At 42.2% G+C, this 18,887-nt stretch overlaps 1 protein-coding gene across 1 annotated transcript in view; it reads right to left on the bottom strand.

Annotated features, from left to right (window-relative positions):
- LOC144610829 (OTU domain-containing protein 7A-like) overlaps positions 1-18,887 on the bottom strand; it is a 70,841-nt gene that overhangs the window by 15,691 nt on the left and 36,263 nt on the right. Inside the window, exons 3-8 of the mRNA XM_078429758.1 lie at positions 18,656-18,817; positions 16,518-16,736; positions 9,415-9,516; positions 9,201-9,328; positions 7,223-7,335; positions 303-430 (exon numbers count right to left, since the gene is read on the bottom strand). Of these exons, the coding sequence (XP_078285884.1) occupies positions 303-430; positions 7,223-7,335; positions 9,201-9,328; positions 9,415-9,516; positions 16,518-16,736; positions 18,656-18,817 (852 nt within the window). The remainder of the gene's footprint in view (positions 1-302; positions 431-7,222; positions 7,336-9,200; positions 9,329-9,414; positions 9,517-16,517; positions 16,737-18,655; positions 18,818-18,887) is intronic.

Genomic DNA, 18,887 nt, shown 5'->3' with positions numbered 1-18,887 from the left:
CACTAAATGTATTTGCTGGACAGTGTAACCTGTGGAAAGAATGAGCTTTCTTCTCCCAGGTAAACTCTAACAGTTGCTAAATTACCTGCTGGACATTCTTCTTTCTCCATCCTCACTTGCAGATGAAGAAATATTTTTAAATCCTTGGACTTTAACACACCTGGGTTAACATGACCTGGGTTAACCTGACCTGTGTCCTTTCTCAGTGCTGCCTCCAGGAACACTGTTACCAGAAAAAATTACACTGAACAAATAAAACAGAAACAACTCTATTGCAGTGAGAATAAAGAAGTCAGACTAACCTTCACCTCCTGAATCCCTCAGCATTGTGTCCGCAACAACAACAATTGGCCTTCGTAATACATGAGCAAGAACAAACACATGGAACTCCTCCAAACCTTCATAAACCGGGTCCTCAGCGTTGTCAACACTGTGAAGGAAAACATCCAGGTGTAATTCACTACAAAATCCAATGATCTCTGGACATGGGCTTTCTCTGTAATTGCTCCTGTCAAGATATTGTTGCTGGTGAATGGAGCACTTCCCATCTCCAAACTAAGTGTCAGCATCAAGCAGCCCACATTACACGTGTTACAGCTAGATGCAAGGGGACTCCAGCAAATCCTCTCAATCAATCCTGCACCATCCTACCTTATTTCCCACATCTCCATTCGTGTTCCACTGTTACATGGTCGATCTGTATTTATGTGGATATGGTTTGGGACAGCTCAACATAATTTCACACAGAACCTTTGCAGCTGGAATAGAGGTAATTTTGTTTCTTATGGAACTGAGCAGGGTTTGAAGCCAATCCCAGAGGTAAATAGACAGCACCAACCTAATGTTCCACCTAATACACAACCCGTTTTAAAACAACAATTTTTCTACAATCAGTACTAATAGCAGGCAGTTTCAAATATCATATGTAAAAAATGCAATCAAATAATTCTCTGACTCAGGGCCAGGCCTTGAAATGAATACTACATCTAGTAGCACTAAACCTCTACATAAAAGAAACTTAATAAAACAAACCTGTACACCTCCCTGAGTGGTGTCAGGACCTGTATATCCTTGTTAGGGGAGCGTGCTTTAAGTTGATATGCTTGAAGTACAGGTATACCCAGCTGAAGCTCCTTCCATCCTGAAGGTGGGATATCTCAATCCGGCAGCTCTTTTCTTTTGCCTCCCATCCCTCTCTCAACATCTGGCAGGTAGAAAGAAAGTAAGGCAACCTGACCGAAAGCATTTGTGCTCCTCAACCTTAAGGTGCAGAACAACGAGGAAGTGCGGTCCTGGGCAAATAGAGGAGAAAGTGTGGTCCAGAGAAATAGAGAGAGAGTGGTCCAAGGAAATAAAGTGTGGTCCATGGAAATAGAGAGAGTGTGGTCCAGGGAAATAAAGTGTGATCCAAGGAGATAGGGGAGAGAGTGTGGTCCAGAGAAATAGAGAGAGTGTGGTCCAAGGAGATAGAGTGTGGTCCAGGGAGATAGAGGAGAGAATGTGATCTGGGGCAGCTCAACCTTCAATTGCCTTCCACAACCTCACCCCAAGAATATTCAAGTTGTGTGCCTGTCACAAATTGTGGGTGGAAACGTGGAGCACCAAAATTTCATTAATAATGCACCAATCTTTATACACTTGTTCCAACTAATATTCCTTAACATTTTACCAGAACATAATGTGTGGTGTGTTAAACTAAGTAAACTAAAATAAGATTTTACCCTGAGGAAAATTTTGAGGCAGGTTGGAATCTTACAATGAAGAACAGGAAGGTAAGCTTCAACGAGTGAACAGGCGCGTGACATCAAGGATATTATACACATAGTTTTTACTTAGCTGACAGGTACTCCCCTACCTACTTCATACGATACACAAGGCTGCCATTTGACTGGCTGGTTTTATACTGGCTCACAGCACACCATTTCCATCGGGCCTATTCCACTGCAATTCATTCTCTCTCACGGCCAACAAGTAACCCACCAGCACAAGGTTTGACACGACCAGAGCACCCAAACACAGTGTCAACAGGTGAACTCACACATTCCACAGAGAACCAAGGTCGGTGTGGACCCTGGATGCTGGGAGCTGTGAGCTGGCAGCATCACCATCCTGAGGATCTGCTACTCATGTTGAATGGTGATGCACTAATCAAGGAAATATCATGGTTCTGGATCTTCTTTTAGTAGAATCTAATCATTCCTGTTATACGAGCAATCCAAATCAACTCTGTAGAAGATAGTCAGGTACATTCAGAAAAAGAGAGGAGTTAAGATGTATCGAAACAAAGAACTGCAGATGCTGGTTAATACACAAAAGGACAAAGTGCTGGATTAACTCAGTGGACCAGGCAGCATCTCAGGAGAACATGGATAGGTGACGTTTCGGTTCGAGATCCTTCTTCAGACTGATTTTGGGGGGTGAGAAGAAAGCTGGAAAGGAAGAAGCAGGACAAAATGTGGTGGGTGAAAGGTTAGCATAGGCAAGGGGAGGTGAAAGGTCGGCATAGGCAAGATGGTTGGAACAACGGTCAGTGATAAGAAAGGAAGGTGTGAGACAGATTTGAAGAATTGCAAATTGTGAAGCCAAAGGGAGGAGAGTGGCTAGGTGGAGGGGGATAGTGAGTGGAGGGGAGAACTAGGTGGGGCCCAGCTGGGCCGAGGGGGTGGAGGGGGATAGTGAGTGGAGGGGAGAACTAGGTGGGGCACAGCTGGGCCGGGGGGGGGGGCAGAGAAAGGCAGAAGGGGAGGGGATGTTTGTGACTGGTTTCCTAAAATTGGAGATTTCAATGTTCATACCATTGGATTGTAAGCTGCCTCTTCGCAGATGCTGCCTGGCCTTTTGTGTATTTCCAGCATTGGATTTTTGCTTTTCAAATTTATTTTCAATAAACATAGATTACCACTCTCTGAACTGATTTTCAGGAGTTCTGGCCCATACAATATCATTATTTTGCTTGTCCAGTTGGCATTTATTTAAGCATGGTCCTACTTGCAGACTATGCTTCACACAACAGAATATTGGTAACATCCACAATTGTTCATGCCATGATCAGCCATGATCACATTGAATGGTGGTGCTGACTCGAAGGGCCGAATGGCCTACTCCTGCACCTATTGTCTGTTCCTCTGATGCAGTGAGGACAAGTTACTCAAAAACTTGGCTTTGCATCCCTTTGTAAGGACGCCTCCCTTACTCGGTGAAGCACACTCATGCTGCAGAATGCAATCACATGGCGTACATTTTTATTTTCTGTGCACTGAACAGATCTCTTTTTCTGAGATTTAACTCTTTGATGAGGCATGAATTGCTTGCACAGATTAGAATAGACCATATTCAAAAATACAGATCAGTTCCCAGCATGACTGTCCTGATACACCCAACAAAGTTTTATCACCAATGTGATCACTTAAAAGACCTCTGAATTGTGCTTTGCACAAATTTGGCCGTTTGGCCCATCATGTCCACGCTGATTGTTGCACCCCTCAATACTCATCCCATTTTCCCGCTTTAGATCCATAGGCTTGTATGTTTTTAATCAGAGGGGGAGGCACAGTTAGTTCCTGATTATTTGTGCCTGGGTGAGACGTCTGGTGCTGCTCTTCAGCCACTCTGATGATTTGCAGAAAATTTTCTGCTTGCCATCACCCCTTGAATTTGAAATGCATTTGCGCACCATAATACTACCCATCGGTACTCTACAGGTATAATGACTGCATTATGATGTTATTGACGTTGGCTGTGCTTGTTGGAAGCCTTCACCATGACTGCACCACCTATGATGAAGCAGAGGATACCGGGATGCAGCATTGCTGATGAAGTGAGTGCAGGCCGCGCTCCATGTGTCAACAGGGCACATTGATCCTGCAGTCTCTCTCATCACCTCAGTTATCAAGTCCTCTGGCCCAATAAATCCATGCCTAATATCAAGCCCGCATTTATGTAAAGCTTACGTTAACCCTACTTTATTCCTCTATATTCCCCTCAACTTTCTCTGCATTCCACCACTCACATACATGCTTGGGATCAATTATCTCCTCTACCCTCATATCTTTGGGATGTCATAGAGTTATACAGTGTGGAAACCGGCCCTTCGGCCCAACTTGCCCACATGGGCTAGCATGTCGCAGCCACACTAGTCCCACCTGCCAGCATTTCGTCCATATCACTCCAAATCTGTCCTATCCATGTCCCTGTCTAACTGCTTCTTAAATGTTGGGATAGTCCCTGCCTCAACTACCTCCTCTGGCAGCTTGTTCCATACATCCACCACCCTTTGTGTGAAAAAATTACACCTCAGATTCCTATTAAATCTTCTCCCTTTCACCTTGAACCTGTGTCTTCTGGTTCTCAATTCCCATACCCTCGGCAAGAGACTCTTCTCCTGATCTATTCCTCTCATGATCATATACATCTCTATAAGATCACCCCTCATCCTCCTCCCCACATTCACTCCATCTAAGCCTTTCATTATACAGTAGGTTTCAACGACATACCCCCTCCTCCTTCTTAACTCCAGTGAGTACGAGCCCAGAGTCATCAAACACTCCTCATACGTTAACCCAAATCATTCCCGGGATCATTCTCGTAAACCTCCTCTGGTAAACCCTCTCCAATGAAAGCACATTCCTCCTCAGATATGTGACCCAAAATTGTTCACAATATTTCAAATGTGACCTGACCAGCACCTTATAAAGCCTCAGCATTACATCTTTGCTTTTATATTCTAGTTATCTCAAAATGAATGCTAACATTGCATTTGTCTTCCTTACTACCGACTCAACCTGCAAATGAACCTTTTTGGAATCCTGCATCAGCACTCCCAAGTCCCTTTGCACCTCTAATTCTGAATCTTCTCCCCATTAAGAAATTAGTCTCTGCCTTTATTCCTTCTGCCAAAGTGCATGATTTATTCCATCTGCCACTTCTTCTCCCACAACCCCAACCTGTCCAAGAAAAGGCCACCTTTATTCCCACTCTTTGCCTTCTGCCAGGCGTCCAATCTTCTATCCACGTTAGTACCTTGCCGCTAATACCATGGGCTCCTATCTTGTTTAACAGATTCACGTGCAGCACCTTATCAAAAGCCTTGTGAAAATCCAAGTAAACAACATCCACCGACTCTCGTTTGTCTATCCTATGTTGGATTCCTCAAAGATCTCCAACAGATTTGTCAGGCATGCTCTCCTCTTAACAAAACCATGCCAGCTTGGTTATCATGTGCTTGAAACCTCATCCTTAATAATGAACACACAAAATGTCACCAAACACAAGTTAGACTAACCTACCTATAATTCCCTTTCTTTTGTATCGCTTCCTTCCTCGTGGAGTTGCATTTGTGCTTTTCCAGTCCTCTGGAACTATTCCTGACTCTAGTGATTCTTGAAAGATCACTACTAATGCCTCCACAATCTCGACAGCTACCTCTTTCAGAATTCTGATATGTAGTCCATCTGGTCCAGGTGCCTTATCCAGCTTCACACCTTAAAACCTCCCAAGCACCTTCTCCTTAGTAATTGCGACTGCACTCACTTCTACCCTTTGGCTCTCTTGAATTTCTGGCACATTGCCGGTGTCTTCTGTGAAGACTGACGCAAAAAATGTATTCACGTCGTCTGCCATTTGTTTGTTCCCCATTGCTACATCTCCAGCATAATTTTCCAGCAGTCCAATGTCCACTCTTGCCTCCCTTTTACTCTTTGTATATCTAAAAAAATGTTTGGTATCCTCTTTTCTATTATTGGCTAGCTTACCTTCATATTTCATCTTTTCCTTCCTTTTTGTTTTTTCAGTTGCCTTCTGCTGGCTTCCCACTACTCTAGTTTCCTGCTAATCTTTGCCATATTATATGCCTTCTCTTTTGCTTTAATGCTGATTTCGACTTCTCTTTTCAGCCACGGTTGCCCCATTCTCCCCTAAATATGTTTCTTTGTCTTTAGGATGAAAAGATCCTGCATCTTCCAAATTACTCCCAGAAATTCCTGCCATTGCTGTTCCACTGTCATTCATGCTAGGGTCCCTTCCAGTCAAGTTTATCCAGCTCCTTCCTCATGCTTCTATAGTTGCCTACATCTGATGTCAGCTTCTCCCTCTCAAAATGCAGGTTGAATTCTATCACATTATGATCACTGCCTCTCCAGGTTCCGTCACTGAAAGCTCCCTAATCAAATCTGGTTCATTATTCAACACTAAATCCATAATTGGCTTTTCCCTACTGGGCTCGACCACAAGCTGCTCCAAGAAGCCATCTCGTAGGCACTCTACAATACCTTCTCTTGGGATTCAGTCCCAACTAATTTTTCCTGTTTACCTGCATAATGAAATCCCCCATGACCACTGTAACATTGTCTTTCTTACATGCCTTTTCCATCACCTGATGTAATTTGTGCCCTACATCCTGGCTGCTATTGGGAGGTCTTTATATAACTCCCATCAGAGTCTTTTTACCCTTGCAATTTCTTAACTCTACCCACAAGAATTCTACATCTTCTGATCCTTTGTTGTTTCTTGCTAAGGTTCAGACTTCATTCCTCACCAACAGAGCCACCCCACCTGTCTGCCCAATGCACTGTCTTTTCTATAGGATGTTCAACTTCCAGCTCTCATCTTTCACCCATGACTTTGTGATGCCCACAACCTCGTACCTGCCAATCTCTAACTGCACTATATTCTCAGCCACTGTGTTTCTCGCACATTGCGTGCATTTAGGTATAACACATTCAGTTCTATATTCACGACTCTTCTTTTCAATATGGTTCCCATGTTGTCTGACATTAAATTCTTATCTGTTCTATATCTTCTTCTGCAGACTTCGGTAACCTCTCCTTCCCTTTAACGTTATGCATACTTTTACAATCTGTTGAATCCACCTCACCACTATTTATAACATAATGTAGGGCAGTACAGCAGACAATTTAGACACAGATGGCTCTTTAAGTCGCAAAATAAATGTTGATTGGGGAGAACAATCTTGCTCATATTGAAAGCAGTCTCATTAATGTATCGTTGATTACTAATGATTAACAACCGTGTATTAAATTACAATTACTGCCATTGTAAAAAGATTGAACATAATAAAATGTTTTGGTTCCCTATATTTGAACTAAATATTTGAAATAAAAAGGATCATTAATTAGGTTAAGAAGTAACAATATTTGGTACTTATTGCAACCGCATTCATGCTTAAACACGTATGAACACAAAGCTAACAAAACAGCCCACTTACCCCCCACAGGTGCCTGTGCTCTTACTGTAGTGCGTTCGGGGCTCACTGGAAGCAAGTTTAAGCAGCTCATTCCACTCTCGCTCCCATTCCTCTTCAGTGTAAACCAAACCAGACTAGTTTGTCAAATTAGATATAATCAGTTCATTCAAATTTGATGCCACATTTTTAAGATATTTACAAAATTTAAATCTCAAGTTCTTAGAAAAGCAATAATATAACAGATATATTATATCCCATGTTGAAAGTTACAAAGAACCACCTTTGGCACCGTCCATTCAATTTATGTGGGAAAGAGCCATTGCAGAGACCACTGAAGCAACTAGTGCAAGACTGTATTATTACAATAGAAGGTACACACACGATGTACCCATGGAGAATCTGACACTTTATGCAATGTATGTATTGAGTGAACTTAAAGGCCAGCAATCTTGTTAAGATCTTGTAGAATTTGGCTAAGAAGTCAGCCATACAATAAAATCCGTGCTTGCTTAACATCGAGCACAGATTGCGGCAGAGTTTATATTGCTGTCGTGAGTGCTCTGATTCCTGTCTGTGTAGATGGCCATCAACACATTAGTAGACTGGACGTAAGTCAAATCCTAGTGTAGACATAGTTTTAGAGCTGGAACAGCAACTCCCTTCGAGAGAGCATCCCTCCACTTGTGGGAAACAGCAATAACTAACTTTGTTTAAGATGAGAAGTAAACATAATCTAGGAAATCATAGCCTCATGTCTGTCGTGAGCCTCATGTCTGTCGTAAGGAAACGAATAAGATTTACTCGCATTTGGAAAAAAATAGAATAAGGGATAGTCAGCGTGGCTTCGTCAGGGGCAGGTCACATCTACCTAACTTGATTCCGTTTTTTGAGCTGATGAAGGTGATCAATAAGGGTAGGGCAGCAGATGCTGTCCACATGGATTTTAGTAATGCATTTCTGAAAGTCCCTCAAGGTAGACAGATCCAGATGAGTAAGATATGTTGGTTGGTTTCTGTAATGGCTAAAGTATGCCAGCCGCACATAGCTACCCATGCCCTAAGTACATCTGCCATACCCGTCAGGCCTCTTGTATTAAAATAAGTGCAACTTAAACCAACAGTCCTTCCTTGCTCCTTTCTCATGCCTATTCTGTCCACTAAACTTTCTCTCGTCACCCTCCATACCAAATTCCAGCCTCCCACCTGCCATGGTGGTGTATAGGATCCCACCCCCCTGCCAATCCGTGTAGGGTGGGTTCTTTAGTCAGAGGGTGAATCTGTGGAATTCTTTGCCACAGAAGGCTGTGGAGGCCGTCAGTGGATATTTTTACAGCAGAGATAGATTCTTGATTAGTACAGGAGTCAGAGGTTATAGGGAGAAGGCAGGAGAATAAGGTTAGGAGGGAGAGATAGATCAGCCATGATTGAATGGCTGAGTAGACGATGGGCTGAATGGCCTAATTCTACTCCTATTCCTTATGACCTTATGAAACCGGAGCACCCAGAGAAAACCCACATGGTCGCAGGGAGAACATACAAACTCCGTACACACAGCAGCCGTAGTCAGGATCGAACCTGGTCACTGGCGCTGCAAGGCCCATACTTTATGGTTGCGCCACTGTACTGCCCTGCCTCAAACTGTGTAGAGAAAGGAGGAGCAACCAAAACCATTGATAATAGATTGTGGCCTGTTGACAATTAAATACAAAGAGGAGGGTTAGACTGGCACTAATTGACTGGGAACAATTTATCTCTATTGAAGATTAAAAATTCTTCTTGCTCGTACAGAGCTTTTTAGAAATCCATAATACTTAAAAATCTATCGATCTTTGTCTTGAATGTATTCAATGAGTGAGCTCTTACAGCCTTCTTGAGTAGAAAATTCTAATGATCCACTGAAGTCTGGGTGAAGAAATGTCTTAGGTTGTGAACGGACAACTTTCTGGTTTGGGGTTGCACGCAGCATTCTTTCTAACATTACAAAGTGAAAGCCGACCTACCTCCTTATTTTGCTGTGTTTGCTGCCACCTCCATCTTCTCTTCAGTGCATCTCTTTCTGGGCCATTTTTCATCATTGCATAAAGAGCTTTTCGAAGCATCAGGTCTCTATCATGGAAACCCCACATGCCTTTAACACAAGCAAGAGCTTGTTTGAATCAAACTTTTTTTTAAATGCAACAAAATATATAGAACATGGTGTGAGGCATGTGTTACCTAGAGAAGCTGCGTGCAGGAGGCAGTTCCCATCTCCTGTTGTTGCTAATGGTAAAAGACGTTTGCAGCTGGAACAAACAACTGACCACCAGTTTAGTCGGCCTGTAAAAAGCAAGAGGCACAATGTTGGTTGCACGAGCAACCAAATTTTAATCGGTGGCATTTTGTGAATATTCAACTTTTCATTTCAGTTGTTTACCATGAGATATTTGTGGTAGCAACATTAATTGGCAGAGGCAACAAAAATGTCTGAAAGTCTCAGTTCAAGGCTAGCAGTTGGTAGAATCCAGCGGGGGCCTGCATAATGAGGATCAGAAGACTGGCACAGGACCGCTGTGGGAGAGACCATGGTCGAGGGATTGCCATTAGTGCAGACTTAAGGACTGGACCTTATGTGGAAACCTTTTGAATTTATCATTTCTGAACTGTATGGCAGGTAAGTACCAAATTGATGCTAATGTACTGCTGTTCTTATAAATCAAAGGACCTATTACTATGAGTGCTGTCACATGAATGTCCATAAATATTTACAGACATCATGAATGAAGTATATTTTGAAAAATAATAAAGCATTCAGATATCAAAATGTCAAGGGATCATAATCCATACTAGAACCTTTATTGGCATCAATGTCAGATCAATATTGTATTCCTGAAGGAGCAATGACACAGTTCAGTTTGTAACAAATACAATTCAGACATTTTATTTTCTCTCTTTAAAGCACCAATTCCGAATGGAGAATTGGTCCACAACGAGAAGAAGTGATATCTCAATGAACATCAGTCGGTTATTTTACTACAAGGACAAAATGCAAGAATTCATCCAACGTCCACACGAGCTCCTCAGCAGAGATCGTGGACAGGCAGTGACGTGTCTAAATCTGACTGATTTCCATTATACTCCATGTCAAGGCCAGATGGTAAAATATAGGATTTAATTTCAACTGAAGCAGCTAGCTAACCAAGTTCAGGGTAATAAGCTTGGAGTAATCATTGGCTAGATACATATCAGACCTCCCAACATTTGATTTTACAAATTCATAATTTTGATGTCCAAAATTCAGAATTTTACATCAAAATTCATAATGTGGCGTGTAATGCGACTTTTCAGCAAAATAAAGTATGCTCGCCAAATGCCCATACGCGTTGCGCTACATTCGTGTGTGAGAAACGACTATTATTTCCAAAAGTCTGTAATTCTTGGACCTCACATACAATGTCAGGCTTATCATGAGTATATTCTGCTATTTATAGAAAGGTTATTGAACAGAAATACTTTTACAACACAAAGAAAACATTTTTTGTTTTGTTTTTTCTATTTTGCTTTTTCCTTACACATCCCAATTCTCTTGGTATTGAATAAAATACATTAATGACTTGGATGAAGGGATTAAAAGTACCATTAGCAAATTTGCAGATGATACAAAGCTGGGTGGTAGTGTAAACTGTGAGGAAGATGCTATGAGGTTGCAGGGTGACTTGGACAGGTTGTGTGAGTGGGCGGATGCATAGCAGATGCAGTTTAATGTGGATAAGTGTGAGGTTATCCACTTTGGTGGTAAGAATAGGAAGGCAGATTATTATCTGAATGGTGTCAAGTTAGGAAAAGGGGACGTACGACGAGATCTGGGTCTCCTAGTGCATCAGTCACTGAAAAGAAGCATGCAGCTACAGCAGGCAGTGAAGAAAGCCAATGGAATGTTGGCCTTCATAACAAGAGGAGTTGAGTATAGGAGCAAAGAGGTCCTTCTGCAGTTGTACAGGGCCCTAATGAGACCGCACCTGGAGTACTGTGTGCCGTTTTGGTCTCCAAATTTGAGGAAGGATATTCTTGCTATTGAGGGCGTGCAGCGTAGGTTTACTAGGTTAATTCCCGGAATGGCGGGACTGTCGTATGTTGAAAGACTGGAGCGACTAGGCTTGTATACACTGGAATTTAGAAGGATGAGAGGGGATCTTATCGAAACATATAAGATTATTAAGGGTTGGACACGTTAGAGGCAGGAAACATGTTCCCAATGTTGGGGGAGCCGGAACCAGGGGCCACAGTTGAAGAATAAGGGGTAGGCCATTTAGAACGGAGATGAGGAAAACCTTTTTCAGTCAGTGAGTTGTAAATCTGTGGAATTCTCTGCCTCAGAAGGCAGTGGAGGCCAGTTCTCTGAATGCATTCAAGAGAGAGCTAGATAGAGCTCTTAAGGATAGCAGAGTCAGGGGGTGTGGGGAGAAGGCAGGAACAGGGTACTGATTGAGAATGATCAGCCATGATCACATTGAATGGTGGTGCTGGCTCGAAGGGCCGAATGGCCTACTCCTGCACCTATTGTTTATAAAAGCACAATGGTCATAAAATGTATGACTAAGTTATGAAGAGTTTCATTTAAAACTGCACATACCTAATTTCATTGAAGACATACTTGCTCTAGTGGTCTTCAACAGCAAATCACAATGGTCCAAGGCGAGGCTGGGTGAGCGGAGAGGTGAGGCCGGGTAGGCGGTGAGCCGGGGCCAGGTGAGCGGCGAGGCAAGGCCAGGTGAGCGGTGAGGCGAGGTGGGGTGAGCGGACAGGCGAGGCGGGATGAGTGGACAGGCGAGGAGGTGAGCGGTGGGGCGAGGCCGGGGCGAGGCGGGGTGAGCGGCAAGGGGAGGCTGGGTGAGCGGCGGGGCGAGGCGGGGTGAGCGGCGGGGCGAGGCGTGGTGAGCGGTGGGGCGAGGCGGGGTGAGCGGTGGGGCGAGGCGGGGTGAGCGGTGGGGCGAGGCGGGGTGAGCGGTGGGACGAGGCGTGGTGAGCGGTGGGGCGAGGCGGGGTGAGCGGTGGGGCGAGGCGGGGTGTGCGGTGGGGCGAGGCGGGGTGAGCGGTGGGGCGAGGCGGGGTGAGCGGTGGGGCGAGGCCGGGCCGGGTGAGCAGAGGCGGGGTGAGCGGCGAGGCATGTGTTTTGTGGAAAAATGTGAGGCGAAATCGGAATGGTGGAAATGAAATAAGAAAGCGTAAACTTTCCACCAAATTCAGAAGGGTTGGGAGGTCTGACGTACTATTGATATCTTTCTTGAGCAAACTATACAGGAATCTATCCAATTTGAACTAATATGCCATTGTTCAACATAACATTTGAAAATAAGGTTGCAGCATTTGTCTTATAACCGAAGGACTTGTGATAGTTAGTCCCGTCATTGTTTTGTTGTGTGACCAATTTTCTCTAATTAATAATTTCTCACTTCATTTCTTATCTATCAATCTTTATCCATTAATTGAATTGATGGTCAAAGGAATGGGCACGTTATACAAAGGAAAATAAGATTTACTAGCTTTCTTCCAATTAATATTTATGAGAAAGCTGACAAATAAATGTCCTCAGGGTGTTCCAAACTCACCTCTCATTATTTTCAATTCTGTCCATTGGTAAAATGGTCTTTAAACAGTTTTCAATTCCCAGACTCATGCACTCCAATGGTGCCTGGTTACACATACTCATTTACATAGTCTAGTTAGCTGATAGCCAATGACAAGAACAGGAAACTGGGTTGAATTTTTGCCCAAACATATACCATATTCATAATATTTGCCACAACACCATTCTACGGAAAAGATTCACAAGGCTACTGGGAATGGGGCTGACTTGAAAGGAGAGACCTGATAAGTTGGAATTGTTTTCCCTGGAGCGAAGGAGGCTGAAGGATGATCTTATAGAGGTTTATAAAATTCAGTTCAGTTTAGTTTATTGTCACATGTACAGTGAAAAGCTTTTGGTGCGTGCTAACCAATCAGCAGAAAGACAATATATGATTCCAATCGATCCATTTACAGCGTATAGATATATGGATGGTCAGTCTATATCCAAGGGAGTGGAAGTTTAAAACTTGTGGACATAGTTTTAAGGTGAGAGGGGAAAGATTTAAAGGGAACCTGACAGGCAAGTTTTTCACACAATGGATGGTGGGTATATGAAATGAGTTGCCAGAGATAGAGGCAGGTGCAATCACAGCATTTAAAATGCATTTGGACAGGTACGTGGGTAAGAAAGACTGAGAGAAATATGGGCCAATTGCAGACTAACTCAAAAAGACACCTCCGTCGCCAATGGATGAGTTGGGCCGGAGGACCTGTATCTGTGCTTTACAACTGCATTACGTAGCAGCACAGTTGTCTGTCAGCTTACACCGTGCAGAGGCTGAGGCAAAGCTTATGAATGCAAGGTTTAAGTCCCAATTGACAAATGTTGTTCGTAGCCGATTGATGGGTGCGATATATCAAGAATGTTTAGGTTTAGTTTTATTATCATGTACCAAGGTAAAGTACTAAGCTGTGTTCTACATGTTATCCAATCAAAATTATAATACAATACATAAAAACAATTAAGGCAAACTCAAGTTCACATACAATAGGTAGAGTGAAGGGGTAGATACTGAGTTCAGAAAATAGTTCTCAGCACTGTAGTGCACCAGTTCCATAAATAAAGTCCAATGTCCTCAAGGAGTAGCAGTGAATCGGACAGTACCCTAGCTTATGGAAGATCCGTTCAGAAGTTTGATAACAGGGAAAGAAGCTGTTCCTACGTCTAGTGGTGCATACTTTTAAGTTTCTGTATCCTCTGCCCGATGGGAGTGGTGAGGGAAAGGAATGACTAGGGTGGGACAAGTCTTTGATTAAGCTGGCTGCTTTTCTGAGGCAGCGCAAAGTGTAGATGGAGTCAATGGAGGGGAGTCTGGTCTGTGTGATGGACTGGGCTACATCTACAAGTCTTGGGTAGAACTGTTCCCAAACCAGGCTGTGATGCGACCCTACAATATGCTCTCTGGAGTGGTTTGGAAGAGTCATTGGAGCCATGCCACATTTCTTCCGTCTCCTGAGGAAATAGAATGTCTGAGGAAGTTACCGCAGTTGGTTGGATAGTCCATTTGAAGATGCATTCACCAACCTCAACTACTCCTTTAGACATCTCTTTAAAACTAACTAATAGGATTATTGGTTAGCTTCGCTCAACACCTGCGCTCGGTCCGCATTGACCAAACTGATCTCCCAGTGGCCGAGCACTTCAACTCCCCCTCCCATTCCCAGTCTGACCTTTCTGACATGGGCCTCCTCCAGTGCCATTGTGAGGCCCACCGGAAATTGGAGGAACAGCACCTCATATTTCGCCTGGGCAGTTTGCAGCCCAGTGGTATGAACATCGACTTCTCCAACTTTAGGTAGTTCCTCTGGCCCTCTCTTCCCCTCCTCCTTCCCAGATCTCCCTCTATCGTCCTGTCTCCACCTATATCCTTCCTTTGTCCCGCCCCCCTGACATCAGTGTGAAGAAGGGTCTCGACCCGAAACGTCACCCATTCCTTCTCTCCCGAGATGCTGCCTGACCTGCTGAGTTACTCCAGCATTTTGTGAATAAATAGGATTATCTGTGGTGTTAATAGAATGGGCTAATTATTCGCACCAAGAAAATATCTTTTAATTTGTTATTATTTGTTAAAATATTTAGTTAATATCTAAATAAACATTGTTAACCACATGGTCATTCCTCTATTTACAGATCTATTTACAGATCTTGCCCTATCTATGTTACCATTTTAAATTCCACACAGAACCTTTTCCAGTCTAACTACCCTTTGCCCCTGTCTCTGTACCAACTTTTCTCACATCTATACCAAAATCTCCCTTATTTATGTTAATGCTCTTGGCTTCAACCATTGCCAATTCCAGCAACTGTCCATTCCTCAAATGTTACATTATTTGATATAAAGATGACATAACACATGACATGTAGAAATTATTTCCACCTATAAGCAAATCCAGGAGTTATTTCAAGATTTCACGGACAAGATTAGTTTATTGTCACACGTGTCAATTAAGGTATTCGAATTTCACTTGGGCAGCTGACAACCCATTGATTTCTCTAACTTCAAGTAACCCTTGCTTTCCCTCTCTCTCCGTCCCTCCCCCCCCACCCTAGTTCTCTGACTAGTTTCTGTCCTCCTGATCAATTTTACTGATTGTATGCCTCATTGTCACTTTCCCCATAGCCAACAATGAACCATTCTATATTTCCTTGATCATCGTCTGCTGTGATCTGATATTTTCACACCTTACCCTTCCATACCTCTAGTCTCCCTCTCCCCTGACTCTCAGTCTGAAGAAGGGTCTCCCCGAAATGTCACCCATTCCTACTCTCCAGAGGTGCTTGCCCTGCAGAGATACTCCAGCATTTTGTGTCTATCTTTGAGGTATTTAGCTTCTTCATCTGCATCCCATTAAAGCCCTTCATAACCTTTTATCGGTTCTCTTCTCCTCCGAAAATTGTGGCTTAGCCGTCTCAATCTTTCTTTGAAGTATTATTGTATTTTTTTGTACTTCTTCCAATAATCCATTATCCCTTTCAAAAGAGTGTTTGAATTATACATACTCCATCTATGATCTATCCAAAGCTCAAAATAATCAGCTGCCACCATTATTTCTACTGATTCACATGTCTGCATCGTGACTCTTCTGCTAGGACAGTGTATTTAGTTTCTCAACTTTTGAGGTCTGAGGCCTCTTTCTAACAATTTGTGCCATCTTACAATGCACTGCATTGAGCAAGGTGTCAGCAATTCAGGTTTAAGCCCACTTCTGGTGCTGTCTGTGTGGATTTTGTATATTCTTCCTTTGGCCACATGAGTTCACTCCAGGACCTTCCTTTCACACCACAAACGCTTGCCAGTTGGAAGGCTAATTGGCAAAAGTAAATTCCCAGTAGTGTGTAGGCAAGATATTAGGGGCAGTCGATTTAGTTGAAGGATAAAAATTGGGGTTGACGTAGGATTAGTATAAATGGGTTTTTGGTGGTTGGTATAAACCCAGTGGGCCAAAGGGCCTGTTTCTATATGTTGATGACAATTTTTTAATTTCTTGCAAAACTGCAAGTTTTTCCATATTTTGGTACAGTGTTACTTGCTATTAACTATATTATCTAATTTTTTAATAACTGCAAATTTTAACACACATATCCAGAATATGATTCTGCATCATTTGTGTGTATGGTAAACAGGTATGATCACTACAACTTATAATCATTATTTATATACCAGAAATCACCTGCACTAATAGTGAATCTCAAAACAGAAGGATTTTCTCACCTGCCTCTTCCAAGGCTACCATTGTCGACTGTTCAATCAAATCCCTTTCAATAAAGCTTCGAAAATCTTCACTGTAGACATTTAAATCAGGCAGCTGGAATGTATAAATGGGCATCTCTAAAGGAAACTGCTCACTACTGCATTCATTTGCCACCTGTGAGCGAGCCAGGGACACAATGGCTGAACTTGCGTGAGAAATTCCTCGTGAAAGGCGTTTTTCTATATTGAATGGGAAAAGACAATCAATTATAAGATACCAAAAGTACAAAATCTGATTGGCTAGGAAAGGCCCACAACCAGCAACCAGCTTATAGTGTAAAGGACCACTCATAATAGCACATCTCAATTATACAGGATGATTCAAAACCATGCTGCTGAGAACTGACATAGAAAACGGCTATTGTTTTCAACAGGCAGGTCAGACATTAATGGCAAATGGATCTTCAGGTTAGTGCTTTTAAATCAATTATCTGCAGTTGAGTGTAAGATCCAGTGCATTGACAGATGCCAGGAATCATTGGAGTCACAGATGAAATCTAGGATCACAGATTGTATTCACCTTTGAAAATGAAGTGCCACTCGTGGATCATTGTTCTTTACAGGACTACCATTCATTCATTAAGGTGTTCCAAAGAACTACATGCAGTTTAGAACAGCAATGCAGGCCATGACAGAAAACTACTCCATGCTGGAAACACTCAGCAGGTCACAGAGCATCTGTGCAGAAAACAGCAACTGGCGGTTTTCCCGGAATGTCTAAAATTGAAGAATATTTTGACAAATCACCATATTAACTTTTTTTTTGGTCTTCACAGATGCTGCCTGATCTGCTGTGTTTTTCCAGCAACTTTTGGTTTTATGATAGATTTCCAACAGTTTTTTGCACTTTGTATACTGCACATACTTTTGAATGAATGAAAGACTTGTTTAAAGGAGCAATTTGTGAACAATTTAAATTTTGAAAATAAATTAAAATATTCACTGATTTAGAGTTGAACAATCATAAAAACATTTAGTTTAAACCTATATAAAGAACATGCAAAGTTCTGTGGGAATAGATTGAAGGGTTTTAGGATAAACAATAATTAATTCTTACTAATAATTCTATTATTTAAGAACTTTTTATTGCTAAGTAATTTGAAGACATGAAACCCAATTCTGCAGTATCTTCAAGGTCACGATTTGCTGTTACAATTTCCCAGCATGCAACATGTACAGACTCACTGGGTATCCAGCAACAGGTTCACTCTTCAAAATGCAGCAATTTTACCCATTTTTTTCTAAATTTGTGTTTTAGGGATATGGACATCCCTGATAAGGGCAGCATTTATTGTGCTTTTCTAATTGCCTTCAACTGAGTGACTTGCTAGGACACTTTAGAAGGCTTTGAGGATTAACTACATTAGGAGTTTGGAGACGCATGCAGGCCAGATTATATCAGGATGGCAGATTTCCTCCCTTTAAGTTACAGCAGAACAGAAATTTGTAACCATGATTAATAATAAGTCTCTTTTACAAATTCCAGATCATTAACTGATTTTAAACTCCTGGCGAGATACAAACTCAGTTCTAATTGTGAGTTGAATCTCTGTCTAGTAAGTGAACTGTTATGCTGCCACCATGTTTCGTAGAAATATGATTATTAAGATGTAAAGTGGATAAATTAAGTTACGTGGCAATCCATTGCTCTGAAAATGGAACTGTTTCCATTTCCACACGTGCAGCTGATTTCCTAAATATTTCCAATATTTTCTCGATTGATGTTGAGTAGTATTACTCTGCTTTTCCAAACAAGATCACAATCATGTTCACCTTATACTTTGCTCATGCTGCATGTGTCAGCTTCCCTGGGTAACCTTGCTTAAATTACGTCAAGATTTGCACAAAATGTTTCTTGGCTCCAGATGAAGAGCCAGTGCTCAGAAACCTACCACAATATAAACTAAACAGTCATCAATATAGAACCGAACATTTACTTTTATTTGTTTTACTTTGAGTTATTGTCCGATGTCAATAGATCGAGCATGAACTTATAACATTTTCAATTTCCACGTAATACCAATTGCAGAAACACTAAACAATGAAATATCTTTAAAATTATTCAAAATGTTTGTAGGAACACGAGGAAACCATATTACCTTGAGCAATCTCATCCTGTCTCTGCTCACACTTGTGCACCTGTTCTTTCTCTCGTTGCTTGTAGAAGCTTCCTTCATTGAACACACGAGGCAAATTTGCAGTGTGAACTTGCCTAAGTTGCTCAAAGTCATTCAGCGCTGCGCTCAGATCCCAATTCTTACCTACAAATAAAAAATTACACATTGGGCCTTATTGTCTGAGTATAATCCTTAATGAAAGTTATTAACCCCT

Source organism: Rhinoraja longicauda, chromosome 38 (genome assembly GCF_053455715.1).
Source record: "Rhinoraja longicauda isolate Sanriku21f chromosome 38, sRhiLon1.1, whole genome shotgun sequence".
In the NCBI taxonomy this organism is placed as follows: domain Eukaryota; kingdom Metazoa; phylum Chordata; class Chondrichthyes; order Rajiformes; family Arhynchobatidae; genus Rhinoraja; species Rhinoraja longicauda.
Note: the sequence above shows the minus strand (reverse complement) of the source record. Positions and strands in the feature narration are given on the sequence as shown.